Raw genomic sequence first — 27,285 nt, 5'->3', positions numbered from 1 at the left:
ACCACTTATGAAACTCTAAAAAATCCCTGCAACTGTAATTTCCATTATGACTCAAGTCAGGCTGGGATCAATTTATTTGCCGTTTGACACTCTGCATAGGTTATAGGCTATGGGATTTTCTTCTACGTGTTGGACTAGTGGTAAGAAGGATACTGAACCTTAAATGTAAACTACTTGGCATATCTATACTGTAAAAAACTGGCAGGTAAGTGGCATCACTTCCTTGGATTTACACAAATCCATCAAAATCTAAATTAATGACTTAAAGGTACTGAAAGCATTATTGTTTACACTCTTATGAGCATGTATTTCTAGCTAAAGAAATACTACTGATATTTTCATTTACCTGCACTATACATCTCTTTGAACTCTGTATCTGCATGCATCTGTGTATCAATTATTGGGCTTCTATAATCCCGTTCCTGTTTTTAAATTCAAATATATACAGACGATCTCATTAAAACGTTAAATGGGCTAATGTGCAAAGATTTTTTCTGTCTTAGGATAGGTAGAAAAACTAGCTTATACTCAATAAGTTAATGAGTATGGCTCATGAAGTCTACAGCGAATTTTAGGCAGTAGGAAATAAGCAACATCTTTACAGCAAGTATTTAACACCTCATCACCTTTGGCTCACTTGGTTACCACAGCATTTTAAATGTTCAGTGAAATCATTCTCAGTTGTAGCTATCAGGGTTAAAAAAGAATACGATCAGTCCAAAAAACAAGATCCTCAGACACATACACCAAACAAAATCAACAGTGAGAGATCTTCCCTCAAAACCATACTAAAACTTGAAGCTTAGCAGCCTTAAAAACTATTTTCCGATGCAGATGGTGTATAGGCAATCCTAACCATCGGATGTGTAAGGAAGAAAAAAATTATTATATTGTTCCCTCGGATCTAAGAAAACAGCTCCTTCTGAAATTACTGAGAGATATGCAGATAATCAAGATTCAAGCACTATGAGATACTACAGTTTCTTGAAGATGCTAATACATAATTCATCACCATATTGCTTACATCTACCCATGCAAAACGCTTACTGGATCAGGCTCTCCCACACATAAAAATATTTAACTAGGTAAGACTTTTCTCATCAACTGAAACCATAAAGCTTTAATTCAGGGTTCAAACTCAAACCCACCTTCCTCACTCTTTCATATACACAAAAAGTAAACAAGTGACTAAAAAGAAATTGCTTAGCATGCCAGCCCCTGGAAACCATGGAGACTTCTGCGATGAGTCTGTAAGCTTACATGATGAATCTCAAATTAAAAATGAAATTACATAACACTCCCAAGCCCCCCAAAAGTACAGTCTACATCCATTATAACCACTCATGTTTTTTCTCTACCCCTATTTGCAACCTGCTCACTTTTGTCTTTCCTATATATGTGTCATTCAATTTGATGGAGAGTTCATAGGATGAGGAATAAAAATCTCTGGATCTCATTTTTAAGCTATGTGGTATGTTCAAAATAGAGTATCAAGCTTCACTGTGAAGTTATGGCTTTATTTCCTTCCCTTAGGATGCTGTGGGGTTATTTATTTATTTATTTTTCTGTGTGTTCGTTGATGTTTTTGCTGTTTAAAAAAAAGAATGAAAATAAAAGTAAATCAGTTGGAGGGTTTTTGTCATTCACTAACAAATATATTTCATATTCTGAGAGAATAATGGAGAATATAGAGAAATAATAGAGAATAATAGAGAAATAACCTACAATGTTACTAACTGCTTCCCTAACGAACTATAACGTTATTTACTCAAGGTGATTCTGGATCATAATAAGCTAGCACACCCTTGTAAGAGTTGAGTAATGAGTTGGCACCAGAAGGCAGCACTATTATTTTGTATAATACCTATTTGAGCAGGATCAGCCTAAAATACTGAAGAAGTTGCCTCTTCCCTTGTGGTGTTGATCTTACATTGTGAGTGCATGTTCCTGCAAGGTGTGATTGAGCAAGGAAAGGCTCCTGCTATGCAGCAGCCCCGCTCCACCTGTGCCACTCAGCACAACAGCGGTTCAGCAGCCAGAAATCTCTATGGGACTGAAGCTGAACACTATTTTCCTCCCTTAGTGTACCTTCAAAAAATCCTTACAGGTTCAGGTCACAGAATCACAAAGAATCACAGAATCACAGGGGCTAGAAGGGACCTCAAGAGATCACCAAGTCCAGCTCCCCCGGCTAAAGCAGGTACCCTGCAACAGGTCGCACAGGTGTCTAGACGGGTCTTGAATATCTCCATAGAAGAAGACTCCACAACCTCTCTGGGCAACCTGTTCCAGTGCTCCATCACCCTTACCATAAAGAAGTTCTTCTGCATGCTTGTATGGAACTTCCTATGTTCAAGTTTTAGGCCATTGCCCCTTGTCCTACCACTACACACCACTGAGAAGAGCCTGGCCTCATCCATTTGCCTTCCACCTCCCCTTAGATATTTATAAACATTTATCAGATCTCCTCTCAGTCTTCTTTTCCCCAGGCTGAACAGACTCGGGTTACTCAGCCTTTTCTCATATGGGAGGTGCTCCAGGTCCTTTATCATCTTTGTGGCCTTCTCTAGACTCCTTCTAGGAGATCTCTGTCTTTTTTGAATTGGGGAGCCCAGAACTGGACACACCACACTAAATGCGGCCTCACCAGTACAGAGTAGAGGTTAGCTCCATCTACATGCTTCACTTACTGAATCTCACTTTTTCCCAGGTGGTAGATGGATCAGGGAAATTTCCTCTTCTCTTTTAAAACCTTCCAGAGACATTCAGGAGCTCATGATGAAAAGGATACACGGCTCAGGAAGGTCAAGCACACCTCACACCTAGATAAGGACTATCTATTTCTTCCAGATACTTCATACCTAACAGAGTGATTTAAAGGAAAAACTGGAAAAATGAAATGGTTAAAATCAAAATATAACAGACCTTGATGGTAAAATATTTGATCATAATAAGCCAAGCATCTGCATTTATGTCAGAAGAAGAGGAATGTCAAAAGGCAGCTCTCCTTTGAAAGAACACTGATATCCCTTTATCTTCCTAATAGAAATGACAGATGAGACAATCATAATACAGCATTTCTTTACCCCTCTTTTGCCAGGACATTTATGAATGCCTGATTGAGCTGGATCAATATTTTCAGTTAGCAGAAAATCTGATTCCTTTGAAACTTAATATTTCAGCTAGGTTAAATGATAGCTAGGAATTAGAAGAATAACATAGGTACCTGTTAAGCAAAAAAAAAAAAAAAAGAAGAAGTTTCTGAAAGAGAGCTTTTTTATTATTCAAAGCTGTAGCAAACTGATATGGTCACAGATTTAAATTAGACAAAGTCATATGTGAAACCTTCATATATATATTAAACAAAATGGGAAAACTTATCAGAGAATATGGTGAATTATTACTCATCTGAAGCCTTTAAATTAAGACTGTATATTTTTCTAAAAGGCATATTCTTATTTAAACAGAAAACATAGGCTGGAGATGACAGCATGATATTTTCTGGACTATTACCATGCCTGAGATCACAGCAGTCCAGTTAGGTTTCACAATCTGCAACTCTATAAAATATGGCATGGAACCTGCCCCTCCCTGCCCCCTCTCAACAAAGAGAATACAAGAGGATCCTTCTGAAAAACTGAGAATTATTTCTGCTTTCCATCACTGTTTCCAGTGAAGAAATATCTCCCAATTTGTTGCTTTCCTATCAGTGACAGCATCCCAAGACGCATTTCATAGCTAACCGCTTTATGAACAGAAAACCTGACTTGGTGCATGTAGTAAGCCACTTCCTCCATTATCCTTTATATATTATTTCTAGAATTATTTATTTTAGCGCCTTTACATGCCAACTAAGATAATGAGGAAAAAAACCAGCCACAGAACGCTACAGCACTTGGTGCAGGAACAGGTTATGTACTAATCCTACTCCTATTTATGACATTTTAGTATTACCTATGGTGATGATGCTTGCTCCAAACAGCGTCCCACAGTTTTTACATTACATCTGGTCTGTATCATTTACATCCGCTGTATTCCAGTCCTTGTTAACATACTTGAAATGATGCATCAACCAAGATGATGCTGGAAAAGCTGAGGTTCTGCTAGTGCATTACATCCATTTGTAACCAGGGATTTCACACACACACAGATACAAATATGTGAGATAAGAAATGCAACAAGGATTGCACCAAGTAACCATCAGGAGAAGATTACACAATTCCTTAGCTGATTCATTTGAAATACTTGCAATTCACACCTTCATTTTAATTAAACCTTTAACAAACATTTAATTTTGTGAACAGGGACATTCTGTTGGTTACTTAAGCCTGCATTAGTGAGCTGCGATGGCACCTCCACATTCACAAGCACATGCCCTCATAAAATTGGCTTTGCCTGCATTTTTGTGCTATTCATCATGGAATCAACAGGCAAAAATCAGCTGGATCTCACTGTATTTGGAGAACCCTAAGCATCACAAGTAAATCACTGCAGGTCGTTTTGCAGTGGCATTGCAAGGGAGCACAGTGACACAACAGATTCACCAGAACACAGTACCTGGTCAGTAGCGGGAATCGACTCCCATCTACGCTTCAGCAAGTACAGAGATTTCCGGCTCATGATTTTGAGTCTGTTCTAGAGGCTTTTCACACTCAAGAAAAAGGTTTCTTCCAAACCAGTGCCGAGAACCTTATTTCTGACTCCCCTGCTTCATGGCTGTAGATGGCAGAGCTCCCCGACGTACAGAAGTTTTGTAAGCTGCAAGGTTCAGACCGGTTTTGCCCAAGCTTCCTCCGTTTCTTTAAAGCATCTGTCTCCTTATAGTGCCATGACAAAGGGAATCAGGCGAGATAGTGAAAAGCCTAGCTTTCACTGACGAATTACCTCGCAGAAGCATGAAGTAGGTAGACAACACCAGACGCACTCAATCTGAAAATAGCTGTTGCTTAGGAACTGGAGGGGTAAAACGCAGCACCTCAGATATATAATTGAGAGCTTTTTATATTTAAAGAGAATTAAAAACACTGGACCTCTCTGTTTCTCTCCTGATTACCATCCCTTTATGATGCTGGAAGAACGATCACTCGATTCCACTAAATCCTGGGGCTACGCCTACATCTTCAGCAAGCCAAACAAGGCTTGATGACAGAGCAGCAAACAACTCCCATGCATTCAAGGTCCCTTGAAAATGTCCGCAGAAAGTGTACTGTGGATGCCACTTGAAATAACTTAGAATAATTAAAACACAGTTTGCCTATTTACTAAGAATTGATTCTAGTAGTCACATTTCCTTTTTACATGTACTGACATTAGAAATAAGCATGATATTTTCCTCTTGCACAATAGATGATATGGTTTTACAGATCATATGTATAAATTTGAGAGAGATTTCTTTAGGTGAGGTAAACATTCCAAAACATTTAGGAAATTTTCGAATTTGGAAATCTAGTTTTGAAGTTCAATCATGGATCTCAATCTGTATTAATCTTAAAATTTAAGCATGGAACATAATAAGATTCACTTCACACTTTTTTGCATGATATCACAACTAGCAAGTAAGTTCTTTGCAGGAAGAATTTACAGCAGGAAGTCTTATTTCTAGAGATTAAAAAATGAAGGAATAAAATGAAGAGGTAGGTACTCCCATTTACTCTTTGTAAATCAACATGTAATTCATGCTACTAACAAGAATTTTAATAGAAAAGTTATTCTAACTGAAAACTAAAGCACATGTGTTTATAACTACAGAAGAGCTGCTCTGAAAGTAATGCCTCCTATTTTATTATATTGGTCCACGATGTCAGAGGTGGATGGTGGTGGTACAACAGTAGAGGTTAAACCTTTCCACCAATATACCGTGACATTTTGTTGCTGCGTGACAGATGGCAGCAGAGGGGCAGTCTGACAAAACAGTGTCTGACATGGAAGTGTGTTTGAAGCAAAGGTGTGGCATTGCATGCCTCCATGTAGGAAAAATGGCACTTACTGACATTCATCAATGCTTCCCGAATGTTCATGGAGGCCAAACAGAGGATGGGAACACTGTGAGGTAGTGGGTGGTGCATTTCAGCACTGGCAACAGCAATGTGAAAGACAAGCCACGTTCCAGACAGCTGTGCACAGCTGTCGTATCACAAAACAAGGAGAGTCTTGATCATCTCATCCACTTGAATTGGGAGATGACAACCAAGGAACCACGTCTGGAGCTGAATATCAGCTTCAATGCATTATAAATTGGCAATGTTGGAATATTACAAAGTTTGTGCCAGGTGGGCCCCATGAATGCTCACATGAAAACAGAAAGAACACTGCATGCAAGTTTGTCAGGACTCATTGAACCAAAACAAGGCTGAAGGTGACAGTTTCCTGGATCACAGCATTAACCGCTACTAGCTGGAGTCAAAAGAGCAGTCCATGGAGTGGTAACATGGGAATTCTCCATTGAAGAAAAAGTTGAAGGCATAGTCCTTGGTGGATAAAGTGATGCTCACCATCTTCTAGGATAGGAAAGGGTTGATCCTTCTGGATTTCCTGGAAACCTTACAGACCATCAACTCTGACACTGACTAAGCTGAAGGATCAAACTTTCAGAGTCAGGCCAGAGAAGAAGACAACCTTTCTCTTTCAACGTGATAACGCCAGGTCCCATACCAGTTTGAAGTCTGTGGAGCACACTGCCAATCTTGGCTGGACTGTCCTACCACACCCACTGTATAGTCTATAGATTTGGTACCTTATGACTTCTGTCTGCTGGGACAAATGAAAAATGGAGTGTGTGAGCAACATTTTCCTAGCAATGACACTGTCATAGAAGCTGTGAAACAGTGGGTCACTTCTGCTGGTGCAGATTTTTATGAGCATGACATGAAGGCTCTTGTTCATCCCTGGCAAAAAATGCATAGCTAATGGTGGTGGCTATGTTGGAAAATTGTGTTTTGTAGCTTTTTATTTGCTCTATCAAATAGTGTTATTGTGCTCTTTGTATATGATATAGTTTCCATGGAAATAAGTAGGAAGCATTACTTTCAGAGTGATTTCTGTACTTACGTAGTTTTTTCAGTTTGCTTTTAACTCCTAAGAGCAGAAAAAGGAACGTATTTTCCAAATGGTTCATTAAGAACTATGACATGCACTGGAATAGTTTCCTCTTGTGTTTCAAACATAAACCATAGAAAATCTACTAGTTTGAAAACAAATCTTGACAGGATTACCGTTTTATTTAATGAGTCTAGGTAGAATAATCTGATCAGTTTATATGTGAATTTTAGCTTTATATTATGGTAACCTAGTGGTTCCACTTCCTTTCAAGTGACATTGCTAGCACACACGTGGGTGGCTTCCTAAGATCTGTCTTCCCACTTTCCTCATAAGATTTAAAGGATCACTGAAGACCAAGAGAAGCCAAACCCCCTTTCTTCCTCTCTTGTTACTTGCCCAGTCACTGGCCAATAAACACCTCTCTTTCCAAAGTCCCATTTTTCTGCTGGAGGAAAGCCCCTCAGACCTAGGGAAACACCACAAGCAATCATATGGCAGTTCCCACAGGCAATTTCCAGTCCATCTTTAAAGAAGATTACTCAATTTTTAAACAGGACCTTGTTTAACAAAGGGTAAGTTTATTAAGGACAGAAATTGGAAACAATGCAACTGAATCACAAAAGAAGTAAACCTCCAGTCTTTGATATCGTATGTAAAAATCAGCTTCTTCTCAACTTTTCTTCACCTTCAAAGGTGTTTAACACTGTTCCTATCATAAGACAGTTTTCATAGTCATGCAAGAAAGTCTGAGGCTACAGTACAATGAAATAAGCTTCTTTTTGTTCCCCTACTGAAAATTTTCTCCTTATTTCCTGAGATGGGGTATTAGGACACCACATACTGCTTAGAGAGCTTGGATCATTTTTTTTCCCATCCTATTCGAGCTCCCTTAACATTTTTGTGGTATATACTGATTGACAGATTTACAACATTCTTCCAAGATTTATAATACTTTCTAGAAGTTTGGAAAGCACCCACACATGGAAAAAAAAATGAAATACAAGAGTGCTTAGAGAAAGAAAGTGATCAAAGTTATGTACTTAAAGACAAATATGCAGATTTTCATAGAATCATAGAATGGCTTGGGTAGGAAAGGACCTACCTCAAAGATCATCTAGTTCCAACTTCCATGCCAAAGGCAGAGTTGTCAACCACTAAATCAGGCATTATATCAGATTGCCCAGGGCTCCATCCAACCTAGCCTTGAACACCTCCAGGGATGGGGCATCCACAACCTCTTTGGGCAGCCTGTTTCAACACCTCACCAGCCTTTCAGTGAAAAATTCCCCCCCGAATCTAAATCTCCCCTCTATGAGTTTAAAATTGTTCTCCCTCATCCTATCACCATTTACCTGTGTAAAAAGTTTATTTTCCTTTGCAGTTTTCTCCAGTTTTGAAGGAAAACACTTTCAGGGGGCACCATGACTTTACAGTTTTGAAAAGTTCTCAAATAGCTGGACAGGATTTTCTGAAATTTCTATCTTTTCATCGAAAACTAGCTTGCTGTTACCAGAAAAATCAGATCTTAACCCACCTTATACTGTATAATGAAATACTAAACATCCTGCAAATTTCAAGATGGATTTGAAATAAGACGTGAGGCAGAAGATTAAAAACCTTAGGAAAAAAAATGTAGAATTCTACAATTACAAGGACAAGAAAGAAAAAGGATGGCTTAGTAAAAGAGCTCAGCATTAGAAATAGCAAACCTTGTATATTAACAAAACAAGTAGCAGCTTTCAGATTAACATACAATATTTTGACAATAAAAAGGCAGCTTCTCCAGTGGTTTTTGCAAGGGAGAATATGAAGGATACTCCAAGAACTACCCTTCTGAAATTAAGGTTGCAAATAGCAGGAAGCTTCATAGCAGCAGGGCTTGTTTATTAACAATTTAGACTTAGACATTCACAAGTCTTTCATCTGAAAGAAAAGCAAATCTAAAATACAGAAGCCCTAATAGCATATGTAGATAATTTCAGTACCAGACAGGAGATACTGCTTTTCCCAAGCATGAAAATTCATGAGCATTGTATTAGTAGCAATATCTTCCTTGCAGTAATTCTAATTCTACAGATAATTGTAAAGAGTTTCGGCATGATGCTATTAACTGTAATAGCATAACTTCCTTTCAGCGATGAGTCAACAGCAAACCAGTAGCTACACATAGTTTCCCCCCACCTCCCTGTACAGTTCTAACACCACTAATTCCTTTATTATTGAACAAGATGGCCATCCAAGTTTTACAAGTTTGTCAAGTTTTTTTGAAAGAACACACATTATTTGAAATTGCATTCCTTTGTGTTGCTATCCTGATGAAGACAGCAGGCTAAGAAATGCTTTTTCAGCACATCTAATCCATCTTTCTGATACTAAAATAAACTTCTTTCTGTTGCAATACACAGCTCTACTTGGTTAAACTGCTTGGATTAGAGCTCAGAAATTACAGTAGAGAAAGCTATCACTGTTTTATGCTTTTTTTCTACTGGTTCAATCCTTCAAATATTAACAAAATGAACAGTTTTGTCAATCCTAGACAGAAAATCTGCTTGAATACCTCAAACTTACAAAAAGAAATACACAATATCAAGTAACTGACCTGTGATCCTCTGGGTCCTCGTTTGTGATCCCATTCAGAATTTCCCATGAGCTAAAAATAAAACACAAAGAAAAGCACAGGTAAGTGATAAATTGCACCGATTTGCTTTAGTTGAAACATTCACGTTTTGATGTCCATTAAAAATTTCCTTTGGGAAAAACAAAACAAAACAAAGCATTGTTGCTTTTATTATTTAATTCACACAGCTTTTAGCTTCATAATGAGAGTGAGAAATCTTGGGAGGTGTCATTATAAGTTTGTACCTGTAGGGTCAGAGCTAAATCACACCGAGCATCACCATGAGCACGACACTGCTCATGCCAATAACATTTCCACTGTCAGATTCAGTGTTAGCCAAATGTTTACAACTGAACTGGCAAAAGGAGTGCTGACATATCAACAAGATCACCAAAACCAGTGGACACTTGGTTAAGTAGCAGTGCATTTTTTAATAACAGGCATGAAAGTCAGCGACAGCTTTGTCTCACCACTACTGAGTTATTCTAGAACTTCTCAAGATAAGAAATGAATAGGGGTACATCCTCAAAAGGTAAATTGGGAGTCATTGCATAAAAGAGGGAAGTAAAGAGTACAGAGATGGTGGGCTCTTGTGGAAATTACGAGGATGTGTGATGGTATGTGACTCTCGAGTTGAAGAGAAGCATTAATTAAAGCCCAACTTAAGCACTCAAATTCTCTGCACAGAAATTCAGCAGGCTGTGTTGTGAAAAGTACTCAGGCATTGGACTGTGTAAGATGGACCCCAGAAGAAAAGATACCAGCTCAGAAGCTCACTGCTCCACAGTTGCCTAGGGATCTCTTCTGGCTAAGTTTTGCCTTCCCCATAAAAGCACAGCTTAATGCAAATATTAAAATACAATGACTGAAACAGGAGGGTTAATGTGACACTAAATGACTTACAGTTGTAAGCATTTTCTTACTCCTTTTCCCTCCCCAAAATTCCTTGCTAAAGGAAACACCTTCTCCCACATTCGAGGTAGACAATGAGATTTACAACCTATGCTTACTGGAAAACATTCATCCTAGGACAAATGAGATTAAAAATACTTTTGAAAAAAGAGGAAAGGCAGAGATACCTCATATGAAATCTGGATCTTCTCCACAAACTGTTGCTAGTCCTCTTTTTCTTCTTTTCTGCAAGCTATTACTTATAATTGCCCACTCCCATAACTAGAGACAAAATACCCACACAGGTAAGCATCAAAGATCAGAAGTGCTATACTTTTTAAAAAAAACTGATACAGCCTTATGACTGACCTTGTCTTAATGCAATTATTTTCCTTCCCCATATTTTGTTGGTGGAAATACTGGCTGTGCCAAGTTTCCTGACTGTTTCTCCATACAATAATGTTTGCTTGTTTCTGTATTAAACAGAGCTTTGATGTTTATGAAAGCTGGCCTCTCGGTAAATGATTGGTACAGAAAAGATACAAGAGATGCATCCTGCAAAGGCTATGTGCCTCACAGAATCTCTGCTCAAACCCTCATACCTATGCTGCCTCTCTGTCTCCTGCACCTCTGTACCAAAACCTTTTCTGTTTCAACTCCTAAGACCCCACACCTTCAGGAGAAGCTGTGTCCACTTTCTTCATTTGCTTGGCTAAAGAAAAAATAATTTGGCATGAAGCTAACCACCTGCTACTTCCAGTATGATAAAGGATATATCTTTACCAACAATGTCCAAACAGTGAACTTAACACAAAAAACAGAGGCGCCATTTCACAGTTAAGAAAAAAGGCACAACGCTATAGGTCTGGCTGTGGTTGCTGTGGTTCTCCAGGTCTTATAGGCACCTGGAAGCACATACAACACCCTCAAAAAATGTAGCATGTGATCCCACTGCAAGGTTTTTCATGCTCCTACCCTCACCACGTCCACAGCCTACTGAAGAGCGAAGGATGGCCTAACTAACACCTCCAAGATTAAACAACACAGTTAAGTGTCAAGCTGAGTTACCATTCCCATTAGAGGAGTTGATAAGGTGGCTGCTGGTCCAGTAAGGCCTAGGGAACCAAGCTGATGTGTGGCAGTGGTGGTTACCTGTGACCACCACCAATCCTTAAGCTCACACCCAGTCCTCTGCAACATGCAGTCACTTCAAGCACAGTTTGCTCACCTTGTTCCTCAGACACAGTCTGGTGCTTCACATCTCTGACAGCCCCTGGAACACTCTCCTGCAATTCCTTGGCCCCACTACCACCCCCTGTTGTGCTCTGCTGCTCCTTCTGCGTCTTTTAAGGGCCGTTTGGCCAGGTCAGATATGGCAACTAACATTATAGTCCACTGCCTCTAACAACTAGTTCTTTCTCCACTTTTCAGCATTTAACTACCAAAACCACTCACCTGAAGAGACGACAAAGTCACCAACAAGGCAACCAGTTATAAATGCACTGGGACCAATGGAGTGACCCCTTGCTTATTCTGGCAATGAATCTGGTACTGTTTTATTAGCAAACTGCTAACTCCTCATAGTAGATGACACAATCCATGTTTCATTTAATTTCTCCACAAACGTGTCTTTGTGGAATCAGATGTGTTTGTATTTTTGCTGATAGATAATTGTCTCTAGTGTAAAAGAATTTCAGCATCACTGTTCTCTCTTTGAATGTCATATACTATGCCAGTAGCCTCTACCAAATTACCCTCTGGTTGTTACCAGCTAAAATGGGAACACAGGAAGCAAAAGAGGAGTTTTTGCTCTCTGTAGCAAAATTCCTGTCAGGTCAACAACCTACAGAGGGACAGTTCACACCCTTTACCTCAACAAGCCACACTGTGCTAAATGAATCACAGAATCACATGGGTTGGAAGGGACCTCAGGAAAGGTAGTTCAACCCTACTGCTAAAGCAGGTTCCCTAGAGTGGATGACACAGGAAGGCATCCAGGCAGGTTTTCAGTATCTCCAGAGAAGGAGGCTCCATGACCTCTCTGGGTAGTCTGTTCCAGCGCTCTGTTACCCTTAAAATACCCTCATGTTCAGATGGAACTTCCTATGCTCCAGTTTCTGCCCATTGCCCCTGTTTCTGCTGCTGGGCACCACTGAAAAGAGCCTGGCATCATCCACTTAACTCCTCCCTCACCCACCCATTAGATATTTACAAGTATTGATAGATCCCCTCTCAGACTTCTCTTCTCCAGGCTGAACAGCCCCAGGTCTCTCAGCCATTCCTCAGAAGGGAGATGCTCCTGGCCCCTCATCATCTTTGTGGCCCTCTGCTGGACTCTCTCCAGAAGTTCCCTGTCTTTCTTGAACTGAGGAGCCCAGAACTGGACACAGAACTCCAGATGTGGCCTCATCAAGGCAGAGTAGAGGTGGAGGATTGCCTCCCTCAATGCTTTTTAATGCATCGCAGGATACCATTGGCCTTCTTGGCCAAAAGAGCACACTGCTAGCTCATGGCCAACCTGTTATCCAGCAGAACATCCAGGCCCTTCTCCACAGAGCTCCTTCACAGCTCCTTTCCCTAACCTGTACTAATGCATGCAGTTATTCCTCCTGAAGTGCAGGACCGTACACTTGCCCTTGCTGAATTTCATCAAGTCCCTCTCTGTCCAACTCTCCAGCCTATCCAGGTCTCACTGAATGGCAGCACAGCCTTCTAGTTTCTTAGCCATAACAACACCAGTCAGAAACAGAGAGAACATGCATAAACTACTAGAATCAGAGTCAATCTTCTGAAACCAGAACATGAGGAAAAAAAATATTTAACTGGTGTGCACAAGGAAATAGAGAGGCAGACATAAAAGTGCATTTGGAAGTAGAAGGATTTATGTTTATCACTAACAGAAGGGTTTGTTCCAGAACCTTCAATTTCCTCCCAAAACTACTAAGAATTGATTTGGTCCAGAGTCATGGTAAATGGCTTCATTTAGCCAGTTACTGACCATACTGCTAGAGTTAAGCATACCAGCAGCAGAAAAGGTAGAATAAAACAAAAATCAAACTCACATATGCTGACATGAAGTCTATCTTGCTCAGAAGGCAAGCATCTACTTTGAATTTCATCCAAAACTGTCCCGGAAGCCTAGATCTGACAGTTTTAACACTTAAATTGGAAGACAGCTTTCAATAGCACGAACAAGTCTTACATGTTTAAGAATGTTTAAAAGGATGGGCTCCACAGAAGCCAACTGGCTTGCTCTACCCTACAAATTGGCTAACAGGTCTGCAGGAAAAACAGCCTCTCTCCCTCTCCTGGATCAACCAGGCATGAGGGCCAGGAATGGAGGAGCGCAGGAACAGAAAGACCCTAACATCAAAATCATAGTCATAGAGAGAAAAAGAGATGTGAAACAGCGCTAGCTAGTTCACCCTCAATATTTAAGGTGGGATCCTGCGCACTACAATGCAGGTTTTCTTCTATAAACACTATGAAGTCTCTAGACTTTTTGGCTGTAAAATTCAATTTTGTATGTAAACCAGATGTACACTAATGCAATTATACCTGAAAAGGAATAAGGAACAGTACAAGGGGCTGAGATACCTGTGCTAAAGTAGAAAAATTAGCATCTTTGGCTCAGGTCTCACCTCTCTAAGTGCACTTCTTCTATTTGGAGATTTAGTGTAAGTCCCTCCATATGATTACATAAAAATCTCAGCTTTCATTAAAATTCATAAGCCATATTTCTAAGCCTCTTCAGTATTAGAGAACTGCAGGCAAATGTGAGCTATGCATACTGCAAAAGATCTGAATAAATAAAAAGACAAAGTGAAGAATGACAAGTCAGATCTTTGTAAACTGTTTTTTAGGTCTAGCTTTTCTCTCCATTGTCTTTTCTGGTCTTGGTTTTGATTTTGGCACCTTTGAATTGGCAATGCTATTAACTATGCCATAGCTTACAAAAAAATAAAATGACAAAAAAGACATATTCTTAATACAGTAACTTCTACAATTAGGCATAAAGGGGGTTGGGGGGAATAAAGCATATAAAATATGAGCAGTCCCATGTATATTAGTAGGAAGGGGAAGGAGACTCCAGTAACAGAATGCAATAGTGTTTGGAAACCACAGAGTTTTTATTTAAGCAAATATAATACTGAACAGAATTTTATTAGAGGGAATGAGCAAATCTTTTCATGTTAAGTACTTCTGAGAACCAATGAAGCAGAAATACTTAATGTTTAATAGAAGACTTTAAACCAATTCAGAGTCTACTCAAATTCTATTCAGATTACAGAGTCTATTTCTCTGGAATTTTATTTGGTACACATTCACAAATACACAGTATTTTTACAGCCATAAAAATAATTAGATAGTGATGACTGTGAAAGGTGAGTACAAAGTAGAGCACAGGAATGCTAGAGAAACAGGTCCTCTGCCCCATCTGACTGCGAGCCAACCACTTTCCATCCAGTATTCTCTGGTGAACCATCTGCAATGCACAAATAGGATAACCTAAGCTCCCCAGAACAGCTGAGAAACTGGAAAAATGCCTTTTTATCACTCCTATTAGTATTTAGGGCATGTAATAGCAGTAAAATTAATACTGATGAGCTTCTGAGAAGTTCTGGCTGGGTGGCAGCCAGCAGTTTTAGGAGTTGCTTATACTTTGGGAACTAGTGTCCAGCGATGGTAGATAGGAGCATCCAACCATTTTACAGGCTGGCACCTGGCCTCAACCTTTGCCAAAGAGCAGAGCCTGTATATAAACACGAGCATAACATCTTCTCTCTTTGGAAGAGATTTTGTTGAATGAGCATGTTGAGGATGTGAAACAGTGTCTCACTGTTGAGTTCTTTGACACTGCCTCCTTACAGCTCGCACTGAATGCTGCACAGTCTGATACATATTCTCTGACTGAATGGGTATTAGCTATGCTTCAGTCTGGATCATATTTCTACCGGTAAAAAGAAACTGTTTGTTACCAGCATGTAGGCACAAAATGTTCCCAATACGTTTCTTTTTCAGTAACAAAAAAAAAAAAAGAGCACAAATTATATCCTTGATTGCATATTAGAAGTGTTTCTTAGACGAGTCAGGTCAGTATTTTTAATAGATGTTGTTTTGAATGGGACTCCTTCTATGCAGCAGGCTGATCCCTGTGCTCTGCAGGTACTAAACGAGGTGATCTACTGACCTCACTGACTTAAGGAGCATCACTTTAGCGTGGACACCATCCTTGCTGCATGACGAGCATGAACATACACAGACGCACACAGGCTGTGACACACAGAAAGCAGAATGCTCCAATATTTTGGAAACAATCCCCTTTCCACTGCCGCTTGCCAGCTCCCAGGGTCAGCCACAGGCACGAGCTGTCAGAGCCAGAGCTGGGAGCCACACACTCACCCCATCATGTCCTCTGGCCATGCCATCAGTGGGAATGAAGCTCTCCACCCAAACACTCCCAATGCAGATCTGTGAATTGTCAAGGTCAGCCCCTGTTCTTAGTCTGGTTAAAGAAAGCAAACCAACAAGCCAAAAAGAAAAAGAAAAAAGAGAACTAAATAACTAAATGAAAAAATTATGGAGAAAAACAGACTTTCAGCTGCCTCCTCATCAAATAAGTGACTTCAAAAGTCTGTGGGCTGCTAGACAACAGCTGGAAGAAATACAATTTTTAAACCAAGGTGCAGCCAGAAAAATGCTTTGCTTTGGGTCTTGGTGCTGCTTGGAACTTCAGGCAGGGACAGGGAGATGGAAGGACAGGCCTGGAGCATCACAGCAGCATTCCCCACAGGAGCACCCCCCGTAGGCAGGGGGTGAAGCCTCTGAAGCTGGAATGCTGGGGAATAACACAGGCAGAGAACATGACACAGAGCCATGGTGAATGGAAGGGAGGAAGCAGGGCACCATGCAAGTGGGGTGGATGCTGTGGCTGAGGAGGACAACCAGAAAGGCAAGAGAAGAAACCATCCTGAGTGCTTACCAAGGGATTGCTCCAAAGGAATAAAAGCCATGAGATCATATCTGGCACTGGACAAGACAGCAAGAGAGACTACATTTTTGAGGACTTTTCTCATGGCAGCGTATGACCTTTTAGAGTATTTCCAGACAATAAACTGCATCTGACTTCTTTAGGGATGCTGGCCTCATTGCATGGAGGCAGGGAGATGTATGGCAAAGCAAAGTGGCCCGGTGGGGAACTACTGTGCCATTGCTCCCTGCCATCTCCTGAAATGAGTAGGTTTAGCTTTCAATAGCATGAAGTGAAATAAAAAATGTAGGTGGGAAAAAGAAAAGGCAGGGGAATATCCACCTCCACACCCTGTCTCTGGATTTATATAAATTTTTGTCACAACTACTTAAACAGATGACAGCAGTAAAACAAATCTCTACAGGTTTTTCTTATTTTCAGTCCTACCATTGAATTTCTCAGGTACCTATTAATCTTTCATACATCAAACGGGATTTTAAACAACGGGTTTTGAAGGCAAAGCTGTAAGAAACTACAGAAAACATCTAGAATTTTTTTCTTTGTTATTTTTAAAGAAAAGCAACTGTATTAATTCAGTGACCCTCTAAGTATGGAACAGATGTGGATCTGTTATGGATGCAGATGTGGAACAGATTTCTCCTAGCAAAGGCTTCCTAACTTAATAGCCTTATCTGGATATTTAAAAGATTTCTGTAATGAATGAACAAAACAATTTAAATGACCATAAGCAGATTTCTTATTCACTTAAACTGATCCGGTGGATGAATAATCGGCATGTTGACCTGGTGGACAAGTATTCAACAAGCCAAAGCATTCACCAAATTTTCCATTTAGTCACTTTCCCATTCTGAGCACTGTGATGAAAACTAGAGCTCTAGAAAAAATATCTGTTCTAGGGAAATAAAAAATGATCCTCTGATATTTTCCTGCCTTAGCCATGGCCATAATTCACTGACAGTAACCCGTGGAAGAAGATTCCTTGGTATGGGAGTGTCAGGACAACATAGCACTACCAAGACTCCGAAGTGTACCAGCAAGCTGGCAAAAGAACAAGAATAGAAAGTTAAAAAGAAGAAAATTACTATTTAAACCTTGCTTACTATTCAGAGTAGACACAGTAAGTCCTTGGATTTCAAAGCTACACAGTCAAGTCCATTCTGGTGTAATTAAGTTCCACAAAAAAGTCAGAAAGCTTATTTACTTTTTTCCATTGGGAATCATTAACTACACATTAAGAACCCCAGCCACAATACCAAACCTGGCACAGGCTTGATAAAGCTTGCTAGCAGCTGCAGCAAAGTCAGCATACAGCCTGAAAGCACTTTTTAGGTACGTAATGCTGATTTTTTTCTTTTCTCTTTTTTCTAATGAATCTGAACACCTCTACCAGAAATCTGCTGGGTATATATGTTACTCATACTGTTTTCTATTTAATTTTTCCTCTCAATCTTTTCAGAAATTCCAGTTTACTATACAGTTTTTTGTTGTTACTCAACAAAAACCTTGAAGACAACATGACATTCTTTGTTGTTCATCTATGCACAGGAGTGTGGGTCCCGACTAGGGCCACTAAGATGATCAGAGGGATGGAGCACCTCTCCTAAGAAGAAAGGCTGAGGGAGTTGGGCTTGTTCAGCTTGTAGAAGAGAAGGCTCTGGGGAGACCTCACTGCAGCCTTCCAGTACTAGAAATGAGCTTATAAACAGGAGGGGGGACAAACATGTTACACAGTCTGATACTGACAGGACAAGGAGAAATGGCTTTAAACTAAAAGAGGAGAGATTTAGATTAGATATTTGGAGGAAATTTTTTACTCAGAGAGTGGTGAGGCATTGGCACAGACTGCCCAGAGAAGTTGTGGATTCCCCATCCCTGGAAGGCCAATTTGGATGGGGCCATGGGCAGCCTGATCTGGTGGGTGGCAGCCCTGCCCACAGCAGGAGTGTGGAACTGAATGATTTTTAAGGTCCCCTACAACCTAAACCATTTTATGATTCTGATTCTGTGATTTTATGAGCACCTCTGCTTCCTGAAAAATTAGTTCCTTGAAGATACAGAAGACTTTTTTTGCATAGCAATCACAAATACTTTGTGGAGGAACAGAAAGATGGTTAAGTGTTTTTCAGTCAAGCCCTCAGTATATTAGGTGAACTACAATACTAACTTGAAATATGAAAGGTCATATTGAAGGCAGCTGAGCCTCAGTTAGTTCAATCAGTGCACTAAGCTAACAGTTGAGTACTTTCTGGCACTTGATATAAAAACAGGAATTTCCCAGTATGATTCCCAGTGGATAACTGTCTATCTCATAGGAAAAGAAAAAAAGGAAAAGAGAAAACCTTGTCAAATTGATATCCTTACTGGCAATCTCAACAGGGGAAAAGAAAACCACACACAAAAAAAACCTGAGGACTGAGTAGGTATGGAAGCTTGAGGAGACACTTACCCTTCAGAAGTGGTTCTTCTGTGAGGGAACCTAGCCACAGTGATGTGGGAAGGATCAAGCATGACTTGCTTGTGTCTCCGTTGCACTTTCTTTGTGCATACAGTAGGGCATTTTGGCATGGCTGCCAACTCAGAACCTCTCAGCAGAACGGACAGCTGCTTACAAGAAGGAAGGGCATGAAGAGGACCAAATGCTTTGGCCTGAGAAGCTGAATGAGCATTGCACTGCCGTTCCCCTACAGAAATGGAAATCCAGTAAGCAGCAGAACAAATCAGATCTCTGCTGCTACTGCATGCACTTGCTGAAAAGAGAAAACCAAATTTTTAATATGGCAACATAACGTCTGACTGCTGTGAAACACAAAGCCTAATGATCACAACAATCAGCCCTTGGTGATGCTAAAGTAGGGTGCGGTAGAAAGCCATAAACATAGGAAGCCCAACAAGATAAATAGCAGCACAGTGAGGGAGAGCTGGGCTTTATTAATAAAAATGTCAAGACACTGAGAATGTGGCCTCTCTCAAGCATTTAAAAGGATAGCCCAGCGGTGCCTTCCACCAGCACAGGAACAGCGCTGTGCCTGCCCAGGTGAAGCCTCGGCTCCCGGGACTGCATGGAAAACAGAGAACATCATCCTGCCAACCCTCATTCCAGCCTGACGCCTACACAAACTTCTTTCATTAATACCATGTTTTTCTAGCTATGAGGTTTCCCAACACGGAAGAATAGCACTGACATTTCAACAGCCAGATCCCAGCTAACAAATGTCCTAAAACTGCAGCACACTCAGCCTGGTAGCTTGCTAAAAAACCTCAATGTCAAAACTCAAAGTACATTCAGTTTAAACACACCCTTGGGGGGATTTTATACTAACTACTTTCTATTTCAGACTATTCACTTTAAGCTCGACCAGCAGTGCCTCATCATTCACCCAGGAAAACTTCCCTCTCTGCCACCCAATCTCAATCAACCTGCCAAATTAATTATCACCCCGCATTTATCTATTGCTAAGAGGGGGGGAAAAAAGCAAATAGATGAATGTGGCAGTGACCCGAGCAAAAATGAATCCTGTGAAACAGAACTAATTAAATCAGTTCAGTGATCTTCTCCCAGCACGACATGTTTCGCCCACCCCTTCCCCAGCAGTCCGGTTCCTGCGTCTCCTCCAGCTGTCCTAGGCAGAGCACTCATGTGGGATCAGAGCCCTGCCCAGCAGTAACCAGGGGTCTTTCCCAGTCATCATGATAATTTCACACAGACTTTCACGTGAAAATTCCTGGCTACAGAATATGTTTTGGGCCTAAAGCACAAGGACTGGATCACCCACCACAGACTTAGGGGCTCACAGACACCCAGTGTTGGTGCTTCCCTGTCTCAGAGTGAGGTTCCACTTTGGCACTCCAGTGCAGCCTCACACCAGAGCTGGCAGCACTAATATGCAGAGAAGTGACAGAATACCTCCGCTGTGAGCCAGACACCAAACCCTGCACTGTGTGCATTGCTAACATGGTGAGCACATCCTCATGTGTGACTGCAGCACTGCTCACCCTGCAGACACTCATGGGACAGGCTCAAGTGAGCAAATTACATGCAGGTTTTAGATTTCCTTGTCCAAAGATGTGCAGTGACAGTACACATAAAAATACATTTGGGCCATAAATTTCATTACTGCTGGAAGCGGCATCATTTTCATGCCTTTGGACAATGTGTGAAGCCCTGTACTGGCTGATAAGGGCATGCCCATGCAGCAAGGACATCAAAAGCTCCTGGTGTACAACAGCAGCAGAAACAGCCACCTCTTCTCTCAGGAAACATCCCATTGCTTTTCTCTTTACGCAGAACACATCCAGAGCAAGAGCAGAATAGGGAAAGGCAGCTCAAACAGGGCAAGAAATGCAGGATGACAGGCCTGCATGAGGAACAACAAAGCACCAACGCAGGATATATTTACTGGGGAGTTGCAATGCAGAGTCAATCCCACCTTGCTATTCTCCCTCTCCGTTTTTTAACACAGTCGGTGCTCCTTCAGATGGCAGGCACATCACTGATCACTGTCGTACTGAAAGGCAGCAGAACGCGGTTGCCTGCTCAGGATCCCTGTCAGGTTAGGTGAGGCCTTGCATGCCAGAGCCCTCCTTGATAACGGTGCATGGGAACAAAACAACAACACACAGAGGCAGGACTCTGAGTAATCTCTAGGTAGGTTTCTACACAGGCAACAGTTTGTCACTCGCACCCATCTGCTGCTCCAAATCACACACACGCTGTCACATGTGCTCTTCCCCATCTGGATTGCAGAGATACTGGATATAAACAGACAAAAGTCAGGCACAGGAATGCTGGGCTTGTGCTGCACAGGGGGAAGCACCACTCAGCTTCTCCCCCTCCAACAGGAGCAGCTTCATTGGAGGTTTCTGGAAGTCAAAGTAGATTTTCACAATGGCTGCAGTTTTTTCCATGATTTTAAATCCTGCCTTTCAAACCAATACATCTCCTCAAAGGCTTTATTTCTAAGATTTTATTTTTAAAGTAATAAAACAGTGCACATTGTCCTACAGGGATATCATAAAATACATTCCCCTGCAACACTGTCTGCCAGCATTTAATTCTGCGTGGTCACCAGGGCAGTGTTTCCATAGCGTCACACTGCTAACAGCAAAACCAGAGCCCATATGAGCAGCAGACTCTATCGTGATGCATGTATAAGGGATGTAGAGAATATATGCTATTTGGGGGTGTCACAGTACAAATGAATACAGTGGGTGGCTTTCTGGAGTGAGTGAGAACGTGGCAGGGCAGGGACCCACCACAGAAAGAGGGATTTCGATGCAGGAAGGTAGAAGCAGGCTCGAGACGTATGGCTGCCCCTGCTCTCTGTTTCAGGACCACATTTTTGGTTCTGCTAAACTGAATGGCTGGAAAGTTGTTGAAACATTCTTTGTTGGGAGACTCTACTATTGAAGAAAACATCCTTTGCCTAACCTACATTTATCAAAGAGGCTTGACAAAATTAAGAAGCACTTCCGTGGCTGCGTATCAAAAAGCTCCATCTATTTCAATTGGAAAGTTCTAAAATTTGCTTTCTTTTATATGAACAACTACCTGCCCCTTCACTGCTGGCCCTTTTTTTCCCAGACTTTTATTTTTCACATAATCTGATTTTTTTGTGTTGCTAAAATACACTTCTAAAACAAACTTGATCCAAAAAAGCAGAATTTCCTTTTCTAATGACAAGCTGTTCTGCAGTCTCCCTCGTTCCTCTCCATTCAATCTCATTACAAGGGCTTCAGCCTCTGATTTTTGATGAAAAAGTAATTTAAACTACTTCTTCCTGTGTCCCAAATATTTTTCTTTCATCTTTGTATGTTCAACTTGGGTAAAAAAATATATTTTTCTTCAGCAGAAGTGTTATTTCTGTAAACAGTATTATATATCACTTTACTGTAACCCTGAGAGTCCAGGTGGAAAGGTACTTATATTTCTAGTTAGCAAAAAAAAAAGGGGGGGGGGGGAAAGGAAGAAGAAAAGAAGAAAAGAAAAAAGGAAAGGGACAAGGGAAAACATAGCACTGCTAAGTGCTAAACAGCAGAGCAGATTTGGTCCTGTGACTATCTGAAAGAGATCTCTAGATCTGTATTGATGACAGAGGCACTAATGCTAATAACAGTATTTCCATCAATGCAGCGTGGCCTGATGTTGTCCTTTGTTTTTGCTCTTGTGCCTGGGAACCAGGCTGGTCTAGGAGATTAGGTTAAATGCAATTATCCTGACTATCCTGATAGCTTTGAGTCTCTCCCTGTTATTACGTATCAGCTGCAAATCAGATAAATCTTAGCAGCAACCACTTCTAAAGCACTTGTTTCCAGATCACCATACAAACCTGTGGAAAACATTTGATTTACCTCCCTTTCACAGACGGGTAACTGAGGCATTTACCCAGCACAGTCCTGTAAAACTGGGAACAAAAACTAAATATCTCCAGCTTATGAGACCAGACCATAGGCTTCTTTTTGACCAACTATTTATGTCCAAGTTCTTTTCTGGGGGAGTCGAGGGAATACACCAGGGAACTGAATTATTCTCATGTTCAGCTGCCAGGAGATCTTATCACTCTTTTGGAAAATGTACTGTTTAGCCCTCTAAATATCAGAGAGAGGACAGGCTTCAAATATCAACAGTCTTCCTTTTTTAAGAAAGCACTAAAGTAAAATGGGAAAGCTAGGAAACCTCAAAGGATCAAAAATAGCGCAACTTTCTCCCCTGTGCCTGTAGCGGAACAGCTTGCAATCCTCTTTACTCAGCGAGGGCCTTAGTTAGAGAAAACTACTTGAACCAACAGCTGTGCCCCAAACCTGACCTAAACCTTCCCGAAGCTTTAAAGATGGTGAAACCACTTAGGCCCCACACCGGGACACAGAGATTAACAGCAGGAGGAAGGGCTGCAGAGCCAAAATGCCAGGAGAAAAAAAGCATTGTCATGAAGCTTTCCAAATTACTCATGAAGTGATTGTGGTACATGAGGCATCACTGGCAAAAAGCATTTTCCATGAGAACTTCATGAATTAGAGAGTATTTTCTCTCTTCCCCTTTCCATTTTTCCACGTGATTCCTTTTTCAAAAGGAGAAATGGTAGATAAACTGCAGTTTACCTAATTTATTAGCACCAACCCCTCCGTTCCACACACATGTCGAAACAGGAGGAAGAGAGAGTGTTGAAGGCAGGGTGTCTGTGCACCTCTGGCACACTCAATGGGTCCTTGATTGGAACAAAGCCTCCTTGAAGGGGGAACCAGGGCCACCAGCAACCTTGCTTCAGGCAGCAGCAACAAAAGCTGAGAAACAGATGCTTTATGAGCTTAAGAGAGCTGCAGAAGAGAAAAAAAAACTCACTTCCTTTCTCATGCCTAAATATAGAACATAAACAAAAATGTATACATACTAAATATTTTTCTTAACCTGATACTTTTCTTCCCTTACATCCGTCCTCTCTTCCCTAACACACGTGGTGTGGTCCTGGGACCAATGCTTACTGTCGTTCTCAGTGAAAGGCAGGTCATGTTAAACACCAGCACTGGTTAGGGAGAACTCCAGAAAGTTCAGGGTGGACTAGGAATGACTGCCAGTCTGGTGGAAGGAAATGGATTTTGTACCAAGAAGCTACACAGAAGTGAGTATTTGCAGTGGGGAGAAAATGCCCTCCACTGTAGCAACCTGCAGTGTGATGATGAGGAAGATATGGCCATAAAAAAGCAGAAGGGCTGCCAGGCAACAGTTTGCTTATAGCATGTAATGCCATACATTGTTGGCCCTATGACTAAAACGTAGGGTTCAGTCTCCATATACATGATACTACCAACATTTTCCACAAAATTAAATACAGAGGTTCAAGAAATAAGGGGGTAAAAATACACAGAGGTAAAGCTGAAAATACTTGGAACCTCTTCCAATGGTATTACTAAACACTCCCATTGCAAATTACAGAAGACACATATGCTGATTTTCTACAGTTGTACAGATTATATCTGAAGAGACAATAATTCTCAAAGTACTTCATGTTTTCTTAGAAATTCCATTTCCTGGAATCTGAATTGCAGGGGGAAAAAAGGAAGAGATAAATTTCCTCTTTGTCAGAAAGGAGCCTTCCAACTACCAGGACTGTAAAGGGAGAAAAAAATAAATACAAGGATTGAAACCTGAGGGTTAGTAGCGGCTCCAGAACACAGTGGGTTGCCTTTGTGCTGATGGGAAAGCCCTGAAGGGCAAAGCTCAGCTCTGCCCAGTATCAAAAACTAGGACAGTAGATATGGTAAACCATAATAAACAAGCTGCATCCTTCCACCCTATGAGGAGGATGAGCAGGACAGAACAAAATGCCAGAACCAAAGCAAGAGATTGCTAAGAATAACTTTATCTCTCCTCCTTTATCTCAGGGGCCAGATTATCTTGGTTGCTACTTGAGAAGACAAGCCAATGCCAGCATCAGAAAGGTCAGAAAGCATGTGAAAATTTATCCAGTAGCTTATCCAGTGCCTAACTATCTGTTGTTGCAAAAGGACAGGCTACCATGAAATTCCTACCGACTTGCTGCACAAATATATGCGGAGTTTTGACTTCAAGAGCTTGAGAGAGAGTGAAAAATGTGTTACATGGATACCGTAGCTCTAGTACCCTCACTTATTAATACACATGGGATTTTTGCCTTTTTTTTTTTCCAATGACATAGAGTTTTGATGATTTTTAATCAGCAGAAAAGTAATTTCAGGCTGACAGGAAGTAACTCACTGAGGAAGAGACGAACCCTTCATATTCAGAATACAAAGAGCAGCTGCATATAAGCAAAAAGCATAACTGGTAGACTTAAGTACAAGAGTTAAAACCAGGTTACCTCAAACTGAATCTATAATGAATTTATGAAAGATTTCATTTTGCATGCATATACTGGAAGGGAGCAGAAGGACAATTCCAGGACACCAGAACCTCCCATTTCAGTATCGAGGAATAACAGCATTTCATTTTTTGCTTTACTACATAGCACTGGAATTAAAAATTTGAAAAGTAAGAGAAAAAACCCACACTATAGTCTCAGGCTCGAAAGGGTTTACTGACCCAAATCAGTTTTTCTGCTCCGGTGGTAATGAAACTTTACTCACAGAGTATTTCAAAGTATTCAAGCTACTTCTTTTGGACAACAAACTGCATTTGGAAACCTTTCCTGAAATGCCTGCACAAATCCAGCTGTTGGGTATCTCTCCATGTTGTGGGAGCAGCCAAACTCCCCACCTCTCAGGCCAGCCAACCTTCCCGAGGCCAAGGGGCAACAGGCGTACACCCAGCAGCCAGCCCAGCCCTCTGCTCATGCCCCAGGTGGGCTGGGGATGCTGCAGCTCAGCACAATGGGGTGGCATCGAGATTTCACCCAGCAGATTTCACAGAATGCAGACATCAGGGAGCAACGACAGAATGAGGTCAGAGTCTGATCTACAACCCAGGGAGCATGGCGAGCTATATCTAGGCCAACAGTTTGCTGTAATCTTGTTACTTAATGGGAGGCAGCGGAGAAGAGGGAATATCCTTGGAGCTCATACAAGAACCAAATAATATGCGCTTAAAAGCAGACTTGAGCTGGGGCACAAACACTTCAGCTAGCTGGCACTGCCTGTCACATAGCAACAAGGTGCAAAATGATAGGGGATTGTATCTGCACATCTTTCTGCCTGTGATGCACCTTGATGGCCATCTCCTGCAGGGACCCTCCTGCCCACAGACTCATCTCTGCCTAGGGACCCACATCTAGAACATGTTCCTTCATCTTCATGGCACAGAATAGGGCTGCAGTTATTCCTGGAGCGGTCTTTAATTTTGATTAGCATCTATGTTAATATCCTAGTAGTAGGAGGTTGGAAGTAGGATGTCAACTTTCTTGGAAGAAAGAAGGAGAAAAAACAACAAACTCCAAACAGGAATGTACTAAGAACATGACAAGCAGATGGCTGTTTTTATTTTGCTGCATGTGGGGGAGTCATAGGTCTAGGATTTCATAGCAGGGAGGAATTTCACTTGTACAGATATCAACAGAAAGCCTTTCTAATGCTGCTTACATGCTGACTTGAGTCAAACATCTCCTGTGTGCATCACACGCGTCTGAAACGCTGGCTGCAGCGCTCGGTGCCAGCCCACCCTGTGCAGAGGGTCATGCATGAGGACTGAGAGGTCGGCTTACTGAAGAGAGAACACATTTCCTCTCTGACTCTTTGTAAGAGAGCTGAGAATCTTCCAACTCTCCCGCTACTAATTAATATGTATCTTACATAATGGAGGGAACATCTGCAGAATGAAACATTTACTGAATAACAGATCACCTAAACCTCTGTGACCAGAAAGGGCCATGACCAGCCCTTTGATTCTGCACTGAAGAAACAAAGGAAAGATGAAGATGGACAGGGTACAGACCTCAAGTTTTGTCTACCTCATACATCTAACTGCTCAGTGAACAGAAAAGTGCTTTCTCTTTTTTTTTCTTTAAAGGCCACCCTACTACCACAGGATACATCCTTAAGCAAGCTAGCAAGAGACAGAGATTAAATGGGCAATCTTAGGTGCTCCATTCTTCTTCACCAATCTCCTCTCATTGTCCACAAGTCTCAGTGGGAACAAGAGCAAGCACCAGCTTCACTTGAGAGTACAGACCCGTGGGATGAGCTGTACCAGGACGCAGTTAATCTGACTTTTTGTCAGATATTGGCTGAGACTGGCAGAAAAAGCCTGTCCCGCTCATGTGATAGAAAGTGGCTTGAAGGCTCC

The 27,285-nt window shown here is 41.2% G+C and overlaps 1 protein-coding gene across 2 annotated transcripts in view; it reads right to left on the bottom strand.

Moving 5' to 3' along the window:
* Window positions 1-27,285, bottom strand: part of PDE3A (phosphodiesterase 3A) — a 221,447-nt gene that overhangs the window by 83,491 nt on the left and 110,671 nt on the right. For both annotated transcript variants that reach the window (XM_021391172.1, XM_021391183.1), the window contains exon 2: window positions 9,638-9,688. In XM_021391172.1, the coding sequence (XP_021246847.1) occupies window positions 9,638-9,688 (51 nt within the window). The remainder of the gene's footprint in view (window positions 1-9,637; window positions 9,689-27,285) is intronic.

This window comes from Numida meleagris, chromosome 1, assembly GCF_002078875.1.
Source record: "Numida meleagris isolate 19003 breed g44 Domestic line chromosome 1, NumMel1.0, whole genome shotgun sequence".
Classification (NCBI taxonomy): Eukaryota; Metazoa; Chordata; class Aves; order Galliformes; family Numididae; genus Numida; species Numida meleagris.
Note: the sequence above shows the minus strand (reverse complement) of the source record. Positions and strands in the feature narration are given on the sequence as shown.